The sequence below is a fragment of the Abrus precatorius genome, unplaced genomic scaffold (assembly GCF_003935025.1).
Source record: "Abrus precatorius isolate BTA unplaced genomic scaffold, Abrus_2018 Scaffold6, whole genome shotgun sequence".
Classification (NCBI taxonomy): Eukaryota; Viridiplantae; Streptophyta; class Magnoliopsida; order Fabales; family Fabaceae; genus Abrus; species Abrus precatorius.
This window is the reverse complement of record NW_020874406.1, coordinates 17445457-17465902: the sequence shown is the minus strand read 5'-3', so window position 1 is coordinate 17465902 and position 20446 is coordinate 17445457. Positions and strand designations below refer to the sequence as shown.

The window sequence follows — 20446 nt, the reverse complement described above, 5'->3', positions numbered from 1 at the left end:
TCAGTATCTATTTCTTCTTATTTTAAAGTAAGAGGTTTAACATATGCATGGTTATTTTTTAATTTAACAATAAAATAAATCAAAATTATTAAATAAATTGTATCTCGGTAAGCATTTCATAATCTAGCAAAACTGCTTCTGTATTGTGTTTAATGTCTATTTGGCAATCTTTCGTTTCGATAAAAGTTCTTAAATTAAACTGTATCCTGTGATTTTTATATTTTGATTTATGTGTGATTTTAATTTTAATTATTTAATTTATTTTACAAAATATAATAAAAATATGATATATTTTTATTTTATATAAATTGATAAAATTATATATTTTTGATAATTTATATAAATTAGTAAGATATTAATTTTTGTTAATTATTGATTAAATTTTGAAATCAGAAGCTAAATTTAAATAATAAAAATATATACACTAAATATTATCAATTAAAATTAAAAGAACTATAATCACATGTATATTAAAATAGTAAAACTAAAAATATAATTAAACTAAATTATTTTTAAAAGAAAAAACAAGCGAAAATTCCATTTAGTGTAGTAAGTATTATTTTTGAACTTTTATAAAATATGCATTTAAGTTTCATCTTGCCATTATTTTCAAAGAAGTATATCTTTTAAATTATAGATTTGTATAAAATGCTGCAAAATAAATAATAATAGTTAAACTTACATACGACATAACAATTACACACCGAGTAATAAAGCTCACAGACTTAAAAATTTATTATTTAAGTACATAAATTTATGTTAACTCAGAAAACTATGAACTTTCATTATTCAGTGATTTTCATAACTGTAATTTAAAAGAGACGGAACAATTTTTTGAGAGAACGCAGAATTTGGTCCTTTAAAAATGAAATCGATGATTTACACTTAAAGAGAATTATTAATAAAAGTACATATTTAGATTTATTTATTTTTTTAGAAAAAACATTTATTTTATTTTATTCACAAAATTCTTAAAAACAACGTTTTTTTCTCTTAACCAACCATACATTTAAAAAAAAAAAAAATCACCGAATAAACGTTTTATTTAAGGAAAAATCGTAGTCGTTGCTCTTTTGGATTTGTGGACACAGAAAGAAATCGTTCGTTGGACTTTTCTCAACCTATGATCAGAAGCATTTGTTTTCGTAGAACACCTTTCATAAATAAATAGCTGTTGGGTTGGGAATGACTTGTTTTTCTCATGGAATGTTTTTGTGGGAGCACCACCCTCTCATATGGCGGCAGCAACCACAATTTGCTACAATCCCTCTTTTTTTTTCAAGGGGTCAATTTTGCTTAGACAAAGATACTTGAAAAACACTTCCTTTGCTTATAGTTTATCTGCTTCAAGATCATCACTTTCAGGGGGGTTTGGTCCAAGGAAACCTGTTTTGGGAAGAAACTCGTTCTGGGTATCAAAAACCATGGACGAATCCGTTAGAACTTCTGCTTCCAGAGATGGAAACAGTGATGAACACATTCGAGTGCTTGAACAAGAAGCTTTCATCGATGGGTCGGCCCAGTTTCGGCCCAAGTTTTTGTCTGTTGAGATGGAATACACGCTCAATAAACTGGTTGGTATTCTTCCCTCGTCTCTTCCAATCTTTTTTCTGACATTGCAATTCTGAATTTCCACTCATATGCTATTTTCCCCCATTTCACTGCTCCTTAGTGCACACCTAGACTCTACGGCTAAGGGTGTGTTTGGGTAACACCTTAATTAAGTCAATATACTCTTGTTAAAATAAGTTATTTTTTATTTATGGTATAAATTCTTTATGCAATAAGTTATACCGAAGAGCTTATTAAAATAAAATAAGCTGAAAAAATCTTACGATAATCCTAAGCTATTTTCATAAGCTCTCCTTGAGCTCTTTTAAACGCACCCTAATACTACTTATAAAGTAGAAACGGCTTATCAGAAAGTATAACATTACTTAAATGTTAGTAATGCATGACAATCGTGATTCTTATAAAGGAAATTTATTTATTGATTATTTAATCATTGCTTTTAGACTTACAAAAATAAGTTTAAAAAGACTGCTTGCTTATTTGATACTTGGATTTCAATAATCTGTTTGAATTAACCATCTTAAGGAGGGATTGTTGTAAAATTAAGTCAATATTGAAGTGTAACTATACTTTTATAATCTATTGCATTTGGTGCTGTTGTCTACAGAGCAAGTGGATAGTAACGGCCCTCTTTGGTGGTGTCATTTTTTGGAGGCATGACGCAGAAGCCTTATGGTTTGCCGCAGGATCTATTTTGAATGCTTTGCTTTCTGTTTGGCTCAAACATATACTGAACCAGGAACGACCTTCAGATCTGAAATCTGACCCTGGGATGCCGTCTTCACACGCACAATCCATATTCTTCACTGTCTTCTTTGTTATTTTGTCAAGTAATTCCCTTACCAGTTGTTTCTTTTTGAACAAATTACTCAGAGAAATGGTTTACAAATCTTTGTTCAGTATCCATTGTTAAATATGAAAAAAAAATCAAGATAGCACTGAAGTGATAACACATAACTCTACATTAAGTGTTTTCCTTTTTTAGTATAAGCTCCTTGTTCTGGAAGTTCAAAAGGTTCTTGGGATCAAACTTAGGAACTCATATTGGATTTGTGTTTGTAAATTTTATGAAGCATATCTTCAATTTTCTATATTGTTAATCTTTGAAGTGCCTGGTTTGAAATTGCTGGGACAAACTTAATTGCTTTCTCTGTTTTTGAACTTTTGTATTGCTTCATGTAATGAAAATTTTCATCATCATAGTCACCTTTCTAGTGGTTATAATAAAAAAGTGATTACCACAGCATTCATCTGAAAGATTCAAATGCAAGCAAACTTTTTTTATTAAAATTATGTCTTCTTTCTACCTCATCAAGGGGTTGATGTTATTTTTGGATTTCTTTGTTGTTTTTAATTGATAATGTTATAATTGTATAGCTTTACTATATAGATTTGTTTATTTCTATGATGCTGCAGTTGTAGAATGGCTCGGGCTAAATGGATTCACCATTGCCATGGGTGGACTGGCCTTGGCATTTGGTTCTTTTTTTGTAAGTAAACAGTATTTCCATTTTAGGTCATTGGTATAGCTTTGTTCCTGGTTTATAGGTAGTGGTACCTCAAATTTCTCAGTATGCCATATCTTCATTATCATTTGCATTATGTGCATCATTCCATAATTACTGAATAATTTTCCGGACTTACTCATGGCCTTGCGCCATTTGACAACTTATGTGATGTTTATTGTTCTCAAAGTACTCTGATCTCATGCTGGAAAAACAGTTCATAAGAACTATTATTGACTGTTAAAAGCAAAAAAATTTGAAACTGTTCAGAATATGTATATAAACGTGTGCTGTGTCACATTTATACAAAACAGTAAGAGTGATTGGGTCAGACATGAATATCTTGCTCACCTGTTCAATAAGATCAGTAAACTAATTTATCAATTAAAAATATCACTGAATTCTAAATTTGTCTATATGAGCTGTTTATGAGTTAGCATTGTGTCACATACTAGACATTATCCTAGCATCTTGAATTAATCAAAAAAATTTCTCCACTTATGAAATAATGAAAAACTCCATTACTCTAGGCAATTGATGCTGTTCATAGAATTCTCATGTACCTGGCATGGAAATTTATTATATTTATTTAATGTTTTCCAGTCATACCTAAGAGTGTCGCAACAACTTCATACAATGAGCCAAGTGATTGTTGGAGCTGCTATCGGGTCCATTTTCTCAATCTTATGGTATTGGCTATGGAACGGTTTCATGCTAGATGCATTTGTATCTTTTCTGTGGGTTAGAACCGTTGTTGTTTTGGGGTCTGCAGGACTTTGCTTGGGTTTTGTTTTATTTGCAATTCGTTATTGGCTTCAAGACGACTAGAACTTTAAAACGTGTACAACATTGCAATCTGATTTAATGGCTAAGACATCTCCTTTTGTTTCTTTCAAGATTGATGTCTTATGTTGCCTGGTTATCAAATGAAACTTGGTTGGGGCAATGCTGCGTTAAGTAATAAGAATTGAATCCGACATCAGATTAGATGCTGCCCTAGGAAGGTCAGTGCCATTACATTAGGTTATTGACAAACCGAAGATTAAATTAGACTAAAATAGTAAATCTTTTTAAATTGAATTCAATACAAATACTATAAACTCTTAAGGAATTATAAATAGTGGAATGCTCATTCACTTGAAGCATTTCTTGTAACGAAGAGCGAAATGAAACGTACCTTTCGGTTCTATCTTTCAAAACACGCCTAGAATTTTTCTCTATTAATCAGCCACGCCCTTTGTTACAGACTTTGTATATGTTTTTATTTTAAATTTGTATAGATAATTCTATGTAAACTTAATTTAACATAAATTTGTATGGATTTTGTTGAGAAACTGGATCCTACTAAGTTTTAGGGAGGCTTCGCCACTTCAGGGAAAAGGGGAACTTGACATGGATCTTCTATCAAGGAGTGTTGTATCGCTTATTGAGAATTTGAAAGCATTATTTCTCGGTTCGTGAATTTTTTGTTACAGAGGCCCAAAGGACAAATCCATGAATTTTGCTATCGTGATGTAGTTTTGAAAACACAAAAACTAAAAACTAGGCACAATTTTATGTAATTTATATTTTTTACAGCTAACTAGTTACTATAATTAAACAAAATGAACTATAATTAAATCTTATCTTTGGCCCAAATTCATTATGGCACGGGACCTATTGACCTTCATACAGTGCATATTTAACTTAAAACATGTTCAGACCAAATAAAAAAAAAATTACAACGCGTTTCACTTTTATTATTCGGATAAGATTCTCTAATGTTAGTAAAGATCGTGATCAAAATCATGTTATGAGAGATAGAGAGAATTAGAAAAAAGAAAGTGAAGTTAGCAATTAAAGTTTAGTAAAGTTAGGCCAATAAATACACGACACAGAAAAACTTACGAGCTGCTTTTGCTCTGTATAAACAAACAAACAAAAAAAAAGCCATCCTCCACGCCGTATATTGGCGAACCTTCCACCCAAAGGCTTATCAAACTAGGTAGAGAAACTGCTATACAAAACAAGTTATGACTGTCTGCACGTGTGGTTCACTTTCACACACTAATTGAGCAACAGGTGCGGTAGTTCCAATTTCAGTTGCCAATGTGGCTGTGGCGGCGGCGACCGTTTCCACCGGAGGCGGAGAACCCTCTCTCTCTCCTCCATCGGCGCGCGTCGGCGAGCCTCCCAAAGATCTTCCGAATGAGGAAGAGCTTGTGAGATTGACGAGCAATGACATTGGCCGTAGAAGAACTCTGGCCAAGCGTTATTCCGTAGCCGTCTTGGAATGACTCCATGCCCTCCGTCAGAAGCTGCCAGAAGAGTGCTCCTCCCGCTGCTCCTCCTCTTTTCGCCGACAAATATATCTTGTAGTACACTGAATTGAACACCTCATCCCTCTGGTACGTGCTGTAACCTGAATCCTTAAATGATTTCCCAAATTCTCCTACCATTATTGGCTTCCTTATAGCACGTTCCGCGTCTGCGAAGTGAGCGCTCAGCCAGTTGTTCAAAAATGAAACCTGATATTGCTCGCTTGAGCTTGATACCCTGTTTGTTACGTTTTTCAAATATTAATATAATTTTCAATACAATATAGAATAAGATTATAATTTAAATAAAGGCGACAACATTTGGTTGCATGTGGTGAATTTGGAGTTACCATTGATCAGGATAGCAGTGAACTGTGGCAAAATCAATGTTGGCGATTCGGTTATTTGCGATGAAGTCTGTGCCAACATCAAAACCAGGATTGAGTCTCTTTCTTTGTGGTGTTGATTGTCCATAAAACCCTTCTAGCCCAGCCTCTAATAAGTGATTCCTGTCTATGTACTTTACAACAGAAGCCATTTCCCTGATCCAAACCTTTGACGAAAAACAAATAAGTGTGTCAGTCGTGATCAAGAATTGCCTAGTACTGATACAAGTAGGTCACTGTGTGCTAATTAATTTGTCCAGATACATAATCCCAAAACATTTTAAGTCTTCTTCTACCAATAATAGTAGAATTCATACAAGTATTCTTTCACGAATAAATATTTTTTTTTAATTTAATAATTCTAACAATTATTTTTCACTGTTCCCTTTTCTCTATCCCTCTCTTCATTGCTTAGTACCATCGATTACATCTCATGTTTTCTCTCTCTTTCCTACTTCCACCTCACACCCAACAAAGGCATGTCAAACTAAAATTTTTCAAAGTTTTTTCGGTGCAAGACTTACGGGGAGCACCATCTATGAAGGGAGAAAAGCGAGAGTCCAAAGTCAAAAGAAGAAAGGGAAAGGAAAAAGAAAAGATAAGGGGTGGGAAAGGAACAAACAAGTAAAGATATTTGACCTGAATAGTCCTTCCTGAAGGATCCGAGGTGCACCTAGGCTCATTCATTAACTCCCAAGCCATGATTGTTGGATCATCTTTGTAATGGACGCCAGTAAAACTGTTGTATCTGTTAAGAACAGTCTGCGGATGATGTAGATAATCAGAATTTGAAATTTAGTTTCCCAACAAACAAAAATATATTCTTCCTATTCTCATATTATTTTACATTAATAAAATTCTCAGCAGAACAAGTGCAAAAGTAATTATAAATAAGAGAACTTGTGAGATTAAAGGAAGCAAAATTCATTACCAAAGGTTTTAATCGCTGCATATAAAATTCTACCAAACAAGACAAGAGAAATTATACTAACCTTGACATGGTTTATGTAGTAACCCTTAACAACAGGGCTCCTAAAGAAGTCATCGTCTGATGTCAAATACTGCCCGTGACTTCTAGCCCAGTTCACATACTGCTTCTTTCCTCCAAAATTTTCATAGTTGTTCACCAAGCTCAGTATGAGCTTAATCCTGTACTTTCTGGCCTCAGATATTACAAAATCCAACCCCTTCAAGACACAACAAACAGAGAGAAGATCAGAAAAATATGTCCAACAAGCAGATGAAATGTTAAAAGGCAAAAAATTCAAGGTTTTTGGTGTTGGAAGTTCTGAGAGATACCCTGAACATTTGCTCATTATAGAAGCCAGGGGAATATTGTAGGGCACCATAACCACCATCACTGAATGCCCAAGTTCTAGCAACAGTAAGGCCATGACTGGTTGCTTCACGGAAGGCATTTGAAACCTTGTATCTCTGAGATGGGTCAGAAGCTGTGTACATTAACCAGTAGGCATTGAAGCCATTTGCATAGAAAGGGTATCCGTTCAACATGAAGTGAATGCCTCTGGTTCTGACAAAATCATCCGTTGCTTCCACGCTGACATGGAAACACTCCTGAGGGACCAAAATGGCCAAAAGAAATGCTAAAGCAAAATGCTTCATCTGTCGTTCAATCTCTTACACACGCTGACTCACCTAATGTGTATGGATTATGGAGGGGTGTCCTCTTGTTCTTGTTTATATACTTAGTATAGAGATAAGAGAAAAGGCAAAAGTACGGCTCTTTGGCAGTTGCTAGAAGCCCGGAAAAGTGAAAAGGTTCAGCAAAAAGAAAAGAAAATAATTTGAAATTTTTAATCAATCCTATTCTAATAAATATTTCTATTACATTTTTATTCATATTTCATTATTTTTTTAATACTTTATAAAAATAATTATTTAAACATTTTATTTTAAATTTTTCATATAAAAAATTATAACAAAATTTTTAATAAAAATATTTTTAAATATTAATATATTTTATAATTATAATTTTTACCTAAAAAAAAATTTTAATTGTAAAATTATTTTAATGAAATTATAATAATTTAATATCAAATTTTAATATTATACATAAAAATATTTTTAATTTGTAATATGTATATACATATTAAAAATTATATTAATTAAATAAAAAACTAATATTATCATTTAAATATGAATTTTATTTTATTATTTTTTGTTTATCTTAAACATTATATATATATATATATATATATATATATATATAATATTATCTATTTTATTATTTTAATGTGCATCACATATATAATAGAATAAAAATTTATTATTCTCTTATCATATATTATGTTTATGCATCCTTTGACTTTTTTTTTCTTGTTATATTTATCAAACAAGTGAGTAAGATAATATAATTACTACAAATGTAAGTATAGTTGATTAACATTTTGTTTAATAACTTTTATTAAATGAAAATATATTCCTTAATTTAGTTATGTATGCCATTAAAAAAATTGTTTTGATTTAATAATTTTTAATATAATTTATTGAAATAAAATTAAAAATTGTAAATCAATTTTATATGTTTAAATGAGTTTCATAAAAGGTTTTTTCAATGTTACTTTGATGAGTGAAGGGGGAAAAAAGCAGGATAGAGAAAAGTCAAAGCAAGCAGTAGTCTTATAACTACCGACACAGGATTGGTTTATTGTGAAAAACAGGTAAACCAACTGCTACACTTTGTAACGAGCCATTATGGAAGGGAACAGTGATACCAACTTTTGCAATGGAAAATGACAAAACGAAACGGGAAAAAGGTTTCTTTTTAACTTTTTTAATGTATTTTTATTTATCTATTCATGTAAAATTTGAAATAATATTTATCAAAAAATGACTATAAAATTAAAACAAATTGATATTTATCAAACTGAATCAATTTATCATCATTCCGGTTCTCCGATCATCATGAAAAATATAGTTAGTCATGCATCCATCCAATAATAATAGTTGGTGCCGTGTAAATGACACCTAAGCTTGGGAAATTAATTGGTTCTTTGTTGGTCCATGTGCAATTAATTGGTCGAACTGCACCGACAGTAACCCTATGTGCTCAATGAATCAAAAAGATATGGAATACATGCATGCTTCAACAGACATTAGATTCCAAACATCAAGAGCCACTCAGAAACGCTTGTCTCCAAGTTGAAAAAAATATAAAAGGGAAAGCAATGGTTGAAGCTTTCTACCCAAGTTTATGATACACATCAGAATTGGAAGTAAGAACAAAAAAGTTTAGAAGGAAATTTCCACTCTTCATGTGAATAATTTTGGGCTCTTGGTTATGTTTTGCAATCTCTGTGTAGCATCTGATCCACCACGCGGCATGGTATGGTTAGTTAGACTTGGACCCATATCTTGCAGCGTCCTTCTCGGGAGGTCCACCCCTCCTTGTAGTATATAATGCAACCTTTGCTTTCTGTGTCCTGTCCCAACCATTTATGTTGCCATACTACGAATTAGACCTCGGAGTCGGTGGAAGATGGGATCATTAATGTCTGAGATTCAGTTTATCAAATGCCAACATTTGGGTGTAGGAATTTGGTTTTCATAGAATGAGAAAAAGTTCATATAAAGAATAGAAGGGTGGCACAAATTTAAATTTTTATTCACTGTAAATCAATGATGCTTTATTTTCTTTTTCTTTTTCATTTCATTCATTTAAATAAAACACAAGGTAAATGGAATCATTACTGGTACTTGTTTATTACAGGTATGTTGGTGTGGGAACAAAATTCGATACCTACTACTGCAAGAAGGTGCATTGATTGCAGGAGAATGTTAATAGATAGTAGTCTTCTTTAAAACATTAATTATAATTTGAAATTGATTGATTAATTAATTAACATTTAACAAAGCATCTTATCATGGTGTAATCACGGTAATGGATGGTGAGAGAGAAGTGATGTATAAGGAAAGTGTGGGTCAAACAGAGGCACGAGTGAGTGTGTTTGGGAGGGATATCTCCACGATTGGCGCAATAAATCAGCAAATCTAAAACACACTTCACGACACCGTCTCGTGCCTTTGTCTGCCTTCCTCGTGAAAGACACGATTACACGAATACCCTTTTTAACCAAATAAATTAAAACTTAAAATGTGAATTTGCAAAAACGAAAATATTCCAAACAAGACTTAGAGCCCACAAAATGAGTTACAATTTGTGAGTGAGCACGACTCGTTATTGAGTTAGGTTGTAAAAATTTAGAGTTCTAACTTTTCTGAGTTTTTATAGCTCTACTTATTCAACTTGTAAGATGAGTTAGTCAACTATTATAATAATAAAAAATTTGTTTCTGAAAAATTTACTCAATTAAATTAAGTTAAGACAATGGTAGAAAAATTAAAACTTTTAAAATTAATTAGTTGTATAAACTACTACAAAGTATTAATAAGCAATGGTAGAAAATAAAACTATCATTTTAAAAAAAAATTATAATTTTCATTTTTTATTTAGTGAGTCAACCTAATTGGATTAGTTAACTTTAAGCTCAACTCACTTTAATAATAATAATAATAATTGTTTTCTTTTAACTTTAAGGAATTGAAAGTAAGACAACATCGTATTTGAGTGACTTTCCTTATTTTGAAATGAAACATTATTTTAACTAAAATTTTATCTGTTAAAAAAATCTTATTATTCGCTTTACAATAAATTATTTTGAAAATTTATAGATGTGCTGTCTTCATAAGTACATATATATTATATTTAACTTATTTACATTTATTTAATATTTTAACACGTATAATTTTGATATTCTTAGTTTTAATCATTCATATTTAGTGTATTTAATCTTTTAAATGCTCAAATTATGTCATTTATCATAAAATTAAGACTTTTATTGTATTTTATATTTTTATTTAAATATTATATATATTTTCTTCATTTATTTGTATAAATTAATAAAACATCATACGTCTATTATATTTTTATAATTATTAGATAAAATTTTAAGCTAAAGAACTTAATTTAAACATTTAAAAAATTAGAGAGGATAAATATTAATAATTAAAGCTAAAAAACTAAAATCACACATACATTAAATATTGAGACAAAAACTGCAATTAAGCAATATATTTTTGTTATAAAAAGGCTATATAATTATTTAACACTTATGGTTATATTTTTAAAAGTTTTATTTGGAAAATCATAAATTGGAAAACAATATTCAAAATGATATTCGTACAGAAATATAAGTTAGAAAACAAAACTGTATTAAAAGTGAAATTAATCAGTTAGTTTGAATTTTCATCAAGGTTCCTATGATTTGAACTTTCCAACTCTCTCAAACAACAATCTGAGGAAGCTCTAAAGGCTACCAGCCGTTTAAACTACAGTAAGTTTCTGTGGTTGACATGCGTACAATAGACAACAAAGGCTTCTTTTTCCTTAAACTATTACGATTGCATTTAATGTTTTTGTCAATCTTAAATAAATTGGCATCACCATGAAACCCACGACTAATCCATTTTGATCAATGCCTTAATTGCTGTTCCCATTCATAACCCTTGCACAGCTGACCGAAAACGACATTATCTGACTCACCTTGGCCCCCTACGCCTTCAAATTAACTTTTTTTTCAGTCTTTTTTTTGTGGTAGAATCTTTGTTTCCGATTGGTGGAAGGAAAATGAGAAGATAGAAAAAAAAATCAATTTTAAATTGTCAAATATTAGAAATATCCTTAAATTGATTTTAATAATAAATTTCATAATAAAACGTAAGCAAGTGTAAAGACAGTCCAACTTCCGTGCAATAAAAACTGAGCTTCAATGATTCCACACACCGAAAGACAAAAAAATATCCTCAAACAGTGCCCCTTCCTGGCTCCTTTTAGGCTGCTACCGAATTCCTAAGGAAACACAAACCTTGAACGGTTGAACCCATACAACACACGACTCCCATCATTTACGCCACAGAAGCCCTTAGCCTATGCAAAACACCAAACCTTCAAACCTTAGTATCAGTCAAGTCTTTATTCTATTTCGAAAGCCCAAATCATTGTACGCGACTATACGCAGACATGGGCTTTTGTGAGACTACTGCAACCGAACTGCTTCCACAAAAATTGTCTTCAGCTAAACATGCCACAACAAGATAACCGAGGCTTAAGAAGTCCCTGGGTCTTATAGATAACGTCTAAAATAGTATATGCCTGCTTAAAATTGTTTAAAACTGTGATGTATTAAAAGTTGGATAAAAATATAATTACTCGATAGTAATTCAACAGTTAATTTATCGATGGTTTATCCTATTCAAACTTTGTCTACCTCTGGTTATGGAAAACAGCAAAGATTGAAGGCATTCACATACCAAACTTCAGTTTAATACCTAAGACGTTCAATTACATGGATTATGGAGGTGACATTCTAATTTTGATTAGAAAATAACAACGGCACTTGAATATTGCATTTGAATTTTGTCCATTCAACAAAAATTATATAACTAAAAACCAAAATTTATAACTTACCTACTGCAATAAGATGAATAAGCATTCTTTTTCCAGTGCAAGGTTCTGGAAAATCCAAATACTAGAATTGACTAAAACAGGAAAACCAATAGTTGATAGGGTTATTATTATCAACAATGTTTTATCTGAAACCCTAAAATAATGCATCTGTGACATATTTCGACCTGTGGTGTCAACGAATTACTATAATAAGTATTTTACTAATACACTAATTCAATAATAAGTATTTTACTAATACACTAATTCACCAATAAAAAAACCAACCCAGACAGCTCAAATAAGCCAGAATTCCACATTCTTCATTGCTCAACCAGATTACCCTTATCAGATGTCAATTCAATTCTATCTTGCTGCATGAGAATGGTGAGAGGAACGGGCTTGGACAATTTATTATAAATGCACAATGTGCTAGAGGTATGAGATGGCCAAACATATACTCCCGGCCTCAGAATTTCCATGTGAAACAGCTGGTAGCACAAATGCATAAGCTATGGAATATTTTATCAATACGAATCAAAACACTTCACTGAGCTACATACCAAGATTTCCAGCGGAAAGCACATGTTCATTATATATCTAATTTATGCACATACTCTGGAAAATTACACCTGATCAAGAGATAAGTTGACTAAACAGTGACGTGTAAACCTTTATTGTGCTGTCCTACGATAATACGCCACTGCAGTTAGTGGTGATGTACTAAATTACTTGGTTGTATCATCATGTTCTGGAACTAGACCATGATTGACAGAGGATGATCCTTTACCCATTGGGAGATAAGACCATGCTATTGCTGCAGTACCAAGAGCAATCACAGTTGTGATGGAGCCCCAAATCCATTTTTGCCTCCTGCTCCTTCTTTGCCTCTCACGCCGTGCCATCTCTAAACAAGACAGTAAAAAACATAAATAGATTAACAAGTTGATCAGGCTAAATATACTGGGCCATATTGACAAGGACGCATTTCACTGATGTATATAAATAAGACACTATGTTTCCATATCCTTGTACAAATAGAAGATAATCTAGTCAGTGGAGAAGTCACGGGAACACTTTCATCAGGAAAATTCTACCATCTTGGACAATGGACTCACTAAAACAAAAGGGGTTTCAGACAATGCAGACTTTTCTAATTAGTAACAGCTGTGGTTTTTTCCTCCTTTGTGCAACAAAGACCAATAAAAAATAATACCTCCCAAAAGACATCACATCAAGGAAAAAATAACTTTTAAACTAATAACAACCATCACACCTAAGAATGTGTTATTCCATCCAATATTCCTTTTTCTATTAGAAGCTTCTACGCACCTAATATGGAGAAGGCAATTGAGAAAACCAAGTACAAGTTAAAGCTTCAAACGAACATCAAAAGCATGGATATACAAATTTGAACAGTCAGCTAAACAACCACACCGCAGTCACAGTCAATGACCAGATCATACAAGATGCTCACTCAACATATATACACGTCCATCCACCTCTGTCTAAAATCATAGATAATTGTGCCAATCTAAATGCACAGCAGCATGATTGTGCAATGACAAAAATAATTTGACAAATCAAATTACCATGGCTAAATGGATATATATAATCTAATCAAAGGTAAAGAATTCCTTTGTTTAATAGATCAAACAATTCCAGACCAATTATATGACAAAGTCTCACCTACTGCTTCCTGGTTCCTCTGAGACATCTCCCTATTCATGGTCTCATAGCAGTGGAGACGTTCCAAGAGTCTAGCAATCTCAAAGTTCTTGGCCTCCAGTTGAGCTTCCATCTCTGTCTCTACCTCTGCCCTGGCAGTTCCTCTTCCAATGGTATTTGATATGAACCTAGCAACATAAACTTGCTGACATAGATCTTCCACAGGATCAAATTTCAGCTGCTCAACCTCAGCAACAGCAGTAAGATCGGCAGGCAAGATAATTCCTGCAGTATACAACCCTTGCCTAATACTTTCCCATTGGCTTCTCACATTGTTAAGGGATTCTTCAGCTTGCTTCCGTTTTTCTATCTCCATCAATAGGCTTAACCTCATTTCACGCAGTTCAGCTTCAACATCATATGTAGAATTTTGAGTCACACCTTCTGAAGATAATTCTGCAAGAAAAGAAAAGCTAAGTAAGCTAATCTAAAACGTGAAATATGTCTAAGAGACCTCATAAAAAAAGTAATATTCCTCACTTCATCCCATATATGATCAGTCATGATTATGCAACAAAAAATCAGGTTTTCGCTAAAATCAATAAAGTCCCATAATTAATTATGTGAATACATGTTCTGTTGTAACAGAAAGAATTAGAAGTAAAGTTAACCCAGTTTACCTTCCCATGCATCATAAAACTCCCCACCAGGACTACTGAATTTCACAGACAGTTCTGTCCCTGCATTGTCTTCACCATCTGTGTTACTTGTGAAACTCATTGAATCTTGAGGATCAAAAAAGTCTTCAGCCTCTCTATCTCTGTTCAAATTCAATGCCAGGGGCTTTTCCCTGAGTAAAGCATCGGCTAAGCTACTAATTCCAGTTTCTCTGCGTCCATTTTCATGGTCAGCATCAATGCTGCTATTAAGTTCGCCATCACAGACACCATTCACCTGCTCCTCTTTAACAAGTTCAGGGTTTGTAAAAGTGACATGGAGATCACCAGCTGAACTAGCGACAACAGTATCTAAGCACTTATCATTAACAATTTCACCACCACGAATATTCACTTCAGCCAGTACACTGGCCTCTGAAGAACTCTTGAGCAGGCGAGGGCCACGACGTTTGTGGTTGATGATGTATGGTGAAGGAGGGAATGAAGAAGGTGAATCTGGAAGCGGCGTCACTTCAGGAGTGGCATAAAGTGCTGGTTTTAATCGCGGACGAGGAACCTTATTTTTCTTGGCCGGTGCACTAGTACTCCTCTCCAGATTCTGTGAGTTTTGAACATGCATTGGAGTTGGAGCAGATTTATCAACTGGCACGGAAGCTCCAGGCTCTAACAACCTATCCAATGCTATGGCAGTAAAGGTCGGCATTGCTGTAGAAACCATAAGGAGGTAAAAACATGAATACTTTATACTTAATAACGTTTCCCACTCAAGCATACTTTTTAGCATTCTATCCACATCCCAAATGCAATAACTACCATTACTTCATGATTGAATCATTGTATCTAATCTAAATCGACCAAATTAATATTTGCTTTGTTATTCTGGGGAACAAGGAGACAACAAAGAGAAGCAAACGAAGAATGTTGCCCTTAAACCACGACCATGGCAGTAGAAATTCAAATTCAAGAGAGAAAAAATGGAAAATTTCTCAGATAATCCAATTTGATGCAGGTCGGAAAAATACAACTTTTATTACTATTATCCCTCTCTTGTTAGAGAGAGATTTCCAAAAACAAAATTTCTTGTAATCTTCCTCCTTCGTTAAAAAAATACCATATATCGTAACAATATTTACATATCGGTTTTCCTAGAAAACTCGGGAAATATTCATGAAACAGAAACCTAAACTAGTCCCAGAATTAGAATTCAAAATAATCACTATGTTCCCCCGCTCTCTGATAAGGCAAACAAAAACTAGACTAGGAAAAAAAATGTACCAAACAATCAATAGAAAGAAAAAAAAAAGAAGAGGAAATTACCTGGCAGAAGGAAGAAGAAACTGAGAAGTGAAAGAGAAAAGGAAGGAGAAGGCTAAGCGAGAAAGAGAGTGAAGAAGGAAACAGAGGTAGCGGCCTGAAACAGAGGCGTATGAGGCTGCATATTTTGCAAATGTTTCTTAACGTTAACGTCGGCGAGTGTTGTGTTCGGTTTTGAGTGATATATATTTAAAACAGTTAACACCCAACCTAACCTCTTCTCCAAGGAATCAAATCGGCAATTTCTTCGTGTTGTGTGTGTTTTTCTTATTAATTAATATTTATTTGAAGGGTTATTGCAATGACCGCCCTCCCTGTTTGAGTTTTGAGTTGTCGAAATTTCTCTCTCTTTCTGGAATTTGACGCAACTTTTCCTCCGCATTTGTTTGGGTTATTCTGTATCGCTCTTTCTCTCTATTCTTAGCTGATTTTAACTTTTATGGGTTCCTTCTTCTGTGGACCCTCCCTGGCCCAGACCCAGACCCAGACCCAGGCCCAGCCCATTCAAGTTCACCAAGTCTAATATGTCCGAAGTCGTTTTCTATTCTTTTAGAATTTGAATTTTTGAATGTTAGCGGCCATTAAATAAGACACGTAAAACGTTGCTTTTCAATTCTCAGCATAACCGCGAAAATTGTTCAGAAAACATGTCATAGTCATCTCGTTCTTTCTTTCTTTTTCTTTAATTTTACAGTTTCTTAATTGTGTTTAAATCTTTACAATCTTTACTAACTGAATCGGGAAAAATAATATGGAGTAATTTTTTATTTGAAATTTTTTATACTCTATTTGTTTATTATAAAATTTTTATAACTTTAATATATAAACATGTTTTTTCACAAAAAAAATTCTATTTATAAATACTTAAATTTAATAATAATTGACGGCCTTAAAATAAATATTGATTGGAGTGAAGTTATTGAAACGCATTATATATGCGTATATAGTATCTAGGACGGGTGTCCAAACATGACATACAGAATGGTGGCAAGTGTCAGATAGGGAATAACAAGAGTGCATGAGAATCTTCTAAAAAGTAATATTAGGGACTGTATATTTCCTTGGTGGTGGTGGGAATAATAGGTACAGTCACCATCTTTACAAGTTCTGTGCCACAAAACAAAATCAATAATCTGCACACTGTTTTGTAAACAAGTCCAAATGGTCGAATCAGACAACTAATAAATAATGTCATTATTATTTAGCCGCTTTAAGAATAATATTGAAGTTTCAAATTTTCTCCATATCCAATAAAAAGGTTAAAACAATAGATGCAGACCATTGCCTCAAAACCACACATAAATGCACTTTCTAGAAAGATTTACACCATCGTACTCATTGACCCAAAAGAAAAAACACCAATGCTTTTAATGCACCAATAGCCATTACAAAGTGAACGAGGTAAATTTTAAGTGAAAGTTTGACTTTATTAAACAATGTGAAGCATGAATTCGACTCATTTATGACTTGAATATTTATTTTTGTTTATCAAATTTGTCTTTTAAAAAGATTCATGTTTATTGGTTTAGTATTTAATGGACATCTTTATATTAGAGAGTAAAATAAAATAATATTTAAATATAATTTTATATTCATAAAGATGATTTAAGATTTTTTTTAAGTTATGGTCATTCGTTTAAAAAAATAACTTCTAAAAATTCAAAACAAAAAAAAAAGGTATATACAAGTTAACAAATAACAAAGCATAATTTTTTGAGTAAATATAATAAATTAAATGAAAGAGAAAGAGAAATATTTTTGTAAGAAACATTTGCTTGACGCAAGGTGTTATACCTTGGGGTGACAGAAAGAGGAAAAAATAATAAAGTGATAAATAATAGGATGAGTGATATATATATATATATATATATATGAAATAACAGAGAAATAAGGTGAATGCAAAAATTGAAATATGAAAAAGTCACGTTTGTGAATTTATTATGAAATCACGACCAATAAAAGCTTGATAGTGGTCAAATTCCTCGCTTGATTGTACGATGGCATTGGTCAAGAATAGTGGCCTCTGCACGCAGAATTTCTCATTGCATTAGTTGCAGAGACACATTTTTCTCGGGCTACCACATTCACATCCAATTTCATATCGGTAAAGATGGTTTCACACTCCTAATGGTGTATATACACAGGGGGAGAAGGAAGAAATGGAAGAAAGAGAGAGCGGTACATGATGATGGTGAATAAGGAAAAAGAGTTATATACTGAGAAAAGTATAAAATAGATGAAAATTTTGGTTGTGAAAATATCAAAATTGATTTCATATTTGGCATGAATTTCACATATATAATTGTAGGTGTCTCTCTCTCATCTATACAAAATTTTTCCCAATCATACCAACTAATACCGTATGGATAACGGTGTTCGATGAAATTTTACGTTTCATATTACTCTGAAACCTGAATTTAAAGAGTTTAAAGAATCATCTGTAATTAAATGAAAGGAATCATTTCACAACAAATGAGGCTAGCAGTATATTGTACAGTCTCTTTTTAATTATGTAAGTGTCTAAGAATTTAACTAATAACGTTAGAACATAAATTTATATCATCAAAGCCAATTGGAAGCAATAGGTAAATGAACATGTATGTCTGGATTTGATTCATATTAATGATCCATTAGAAAATCACTTATATCATTCTCTACATCTTCTGAAGGTGATTTGATATGAGAATCAAACTTTGATTCATAGAGAATACAGTACTAGCATTTAAGTAGGAAACCTTAGCAAGCTATCATTTATAATAGATTACAGGTTTATTGGAATTCAAATCCCACATGCCTCCTTCCTTCACATACTCAAGATACCTTGCAAATTCAGGCTTAGCTGTTGTTTTCTTCTTCCGGCGAAGATCAAAGAAGCTGAAGAGTGGATGACTCTTCTCCTTAGAATTACTATTGGCCTTTTTGGTGGGGTTTCTCTGTAGATTGATGTCTCCAAATGTTGAATCAATATCCATTTTTGTCGGTGAACTAGATGCCCGAGAGGGTAAACTTGTGCTCCTCTTCAACTCTTCATTCCAAGTTTCAATATTGACACCATTTTCTTTATCTAATTTCTCATACTTGGTAGGGCCTCTCTGAGTGCTCGTGGATCTAAACATGTTGGATCTTGTTGTGTGATAGACAATATTTTTTTGATTGATGGATTAGGAATTGAATGTATAGATGAAAGAAAAATGGTGGGTGAGAATTGTGAATGAGAAATAACTTGTAGCACTAAGCATGATAGAGGGCTTTAAATATTCATGGACTACGTCAGTTTTTTGGTAGCTATTTCTTCATTTATGTTTTATAATGTATTGTTTTGCTCTCTTGTTTCAATGTTAATTTGAATGCATCAACAAAGTCAGTGATGCAATTTTATTTGACTATTTATGCCGTCCCAATAAATTCCACCTACAATAAAATGAAAGTCATGAACTACATAGGACCAAAATAAATTAAAAAGAAAATTGTGAATATGACAGCTTAGTTTTTCTTGGTACGCCAAACTTGATTTCATTAGTCAAAGTACCCCCTAATTGCATGTCTGATTAAATATTTATTGCTTGTGCATGAAACGTTGGAACAATCAAACGAATTGCAAGGAAAGTAGACAAACACAGTATGACTGAAATTAAAATAAGAGAAATATTCATTAAGGAAACGAAAGTTACAAAACGTTTTCATCGAAAACATCCTCAGCTTTATAGAGGACATCCTTGTGTAAATTCTAAACAGTTATTACCAGTTTACGTTAAACACAGTTTCATTTTGCAATTGTATTCTCAGACCATAAAAAAGATTACGAGGAGCGCTTCAGACTTGAATGAATGAAAAATAGATAGAATTTAAGCACAATCTCCCTATCACTTTGAATACGGGTGCCCATTCTTGACTGTAATGTAAGGTTTTTTATCTGTTACACATTAGCGACTTTGTTGGGTCAAACACTAGAAAAAAATTATTAAAAGGAATGGTTGAAAAATGATTCCTGGACATTTTTCCCTCAGGTGACTTCTATATTTTTCAAATATTTTATTAATCTCAGTGTTTAGAATTAAATTTAAACATTTATAAATAAAAAATTTGTATGAAAAAATACACAATTATTGTATTAAAGTTATAAAATTATAATAAATACTTATTTTTTTAATTAAATTTAATTATTAATAGCTGCTTATACTCAACCTTAAAAGCTAAGGTTAACAAAATCTATTTTTCAATATGTTGCTTGCTGCTATATTTATTTTTGCACTTGACATTAATATTTACATTTTTAATAAATGTACATGGGTCAAATGCATTTCCAAAGCCAAAATAAATATATAAATGGAAGAAAATATTGGGAGGGGTTATTTTGGTAATTGAAATTGATGTTGATTGTTATATACTAACGGTAACTGTTTTTTTAAAAAATAGTTGTGTATACTTTTTTTAATTATTTATGTATTGAAATTCAATTTAATCTTGTATTTATGTGTATTCCTGGTTAATTTTAGAAAGAGAAAACTAACCTTAATTCATTTAATAAAAAAATATAATATAAAAATACGTCATGCTTAATTTT

General features: G+C 32.3%; 4 protein-coding genes across 5 annotated transcripts; 1 reads left to right on the top strand and 3 right to left on the bottom strand.

The window, feature by feature from the left end:
* Positions 1 to 1092: 1092 nt before the first annotated feature.
* LOC113869396 (lipid phosphate phosphatase epsilon 1, chloroplastic-like) lies at positions 1093 to 3979 on the top strand. The gene is made up of 4 exons (XM_027505701.1): positions 1093 to 1574; positions 2180 to 2402; positions 2989 to 3062; positions 3681 to 3979. Exons 1-4 carry the CDS (start codon positions 1236 to 1238, stop codon positions 3903 to 3905), a joined length of 861 nt encoding a protein of 286 aa, XP_027361502.1. The 5' UTR covers positions 1093 to 1235; the 3' UTR covers positions 3906 to 3979.
* Positions 3980 to 5080: 1101 nt separating this feature from the next.
* LOC113869518 (mannan endo-1,4-beta-mannosidase 7-like) lies at positions 5081 to 7475 on the bottom strand. The gene is made up of 5 exons (XM_027505875.1): positions 7060 to 7475; positions 6753 to 6947; positions 6400 to 6522; positions 5725 to 5927; positions 5081 to 5612 (listed from the first exon to the last, which is right to left on the bottom strand). The coding sequence occupies exons 1-5, from the start codon at positions 7381 to 7383 to the stop codon at positions 5156 to 5158; spliced, it is 1302 nt and encodes a 433-aa protein (XP_027361676.1). The 5' UTR covers positions 7384 to 7475; the 3' UTR covers positions 5081 to 5155.
* A 4725-nt stretch (positions 7476 to 12200) lies between these two features.
* Positions 12201 to 16295, bottom strand: LOC113868967. Of its 2 annotated transcripts, none has more exons than XM_027505007.1 (4): positions 15886 to 16295; positions 14572 to 15273; positions 13913 to 14347; positions 12201 to 13130 (listed from the first exon to the last, which is right to left on the bottom strand). In XM_027505007.1, the coding sequence occupies exons 2-4, from the start codon at positions 15269 to 15271 to the stop codon at positions 12952 to 12954; spliced, it is 1314 nt and encodes a 437-aa protein (XP_027360808.1). In that variant the 5' UTR covers positions 15272 to 15273; positions 15886 to 16295; the 3' UTR covers positions 12201 to 12951. The 2 variants fall into 2 exon arrangements, with proteins under 2 accessions (XP_027360808.1, XP_027360809.1); XM_027505008.1 differs by having other exon boundaries at positions 12487 to 13130; positions 13913 to 14335; positions 15886 to 16294.
* Positions 16296 to 18629: 2334 nt separating this feature from the next.
* Positions 18630 to 19092, bottom strand: LOC113869839. Its single transcript, XM_027506335.1, has one exon. The coding sequence runs from the start codon at positions 18996 to 18998 to the stop codon at positions 18630 to 18632; it is 369 nt and encodes a 122-aa protein (XP_027362136.1). The 5' UTR covers positions 18999 to 19092.
* Positions 19093 to 20446: the final 1354 nt, after the last annotated feature.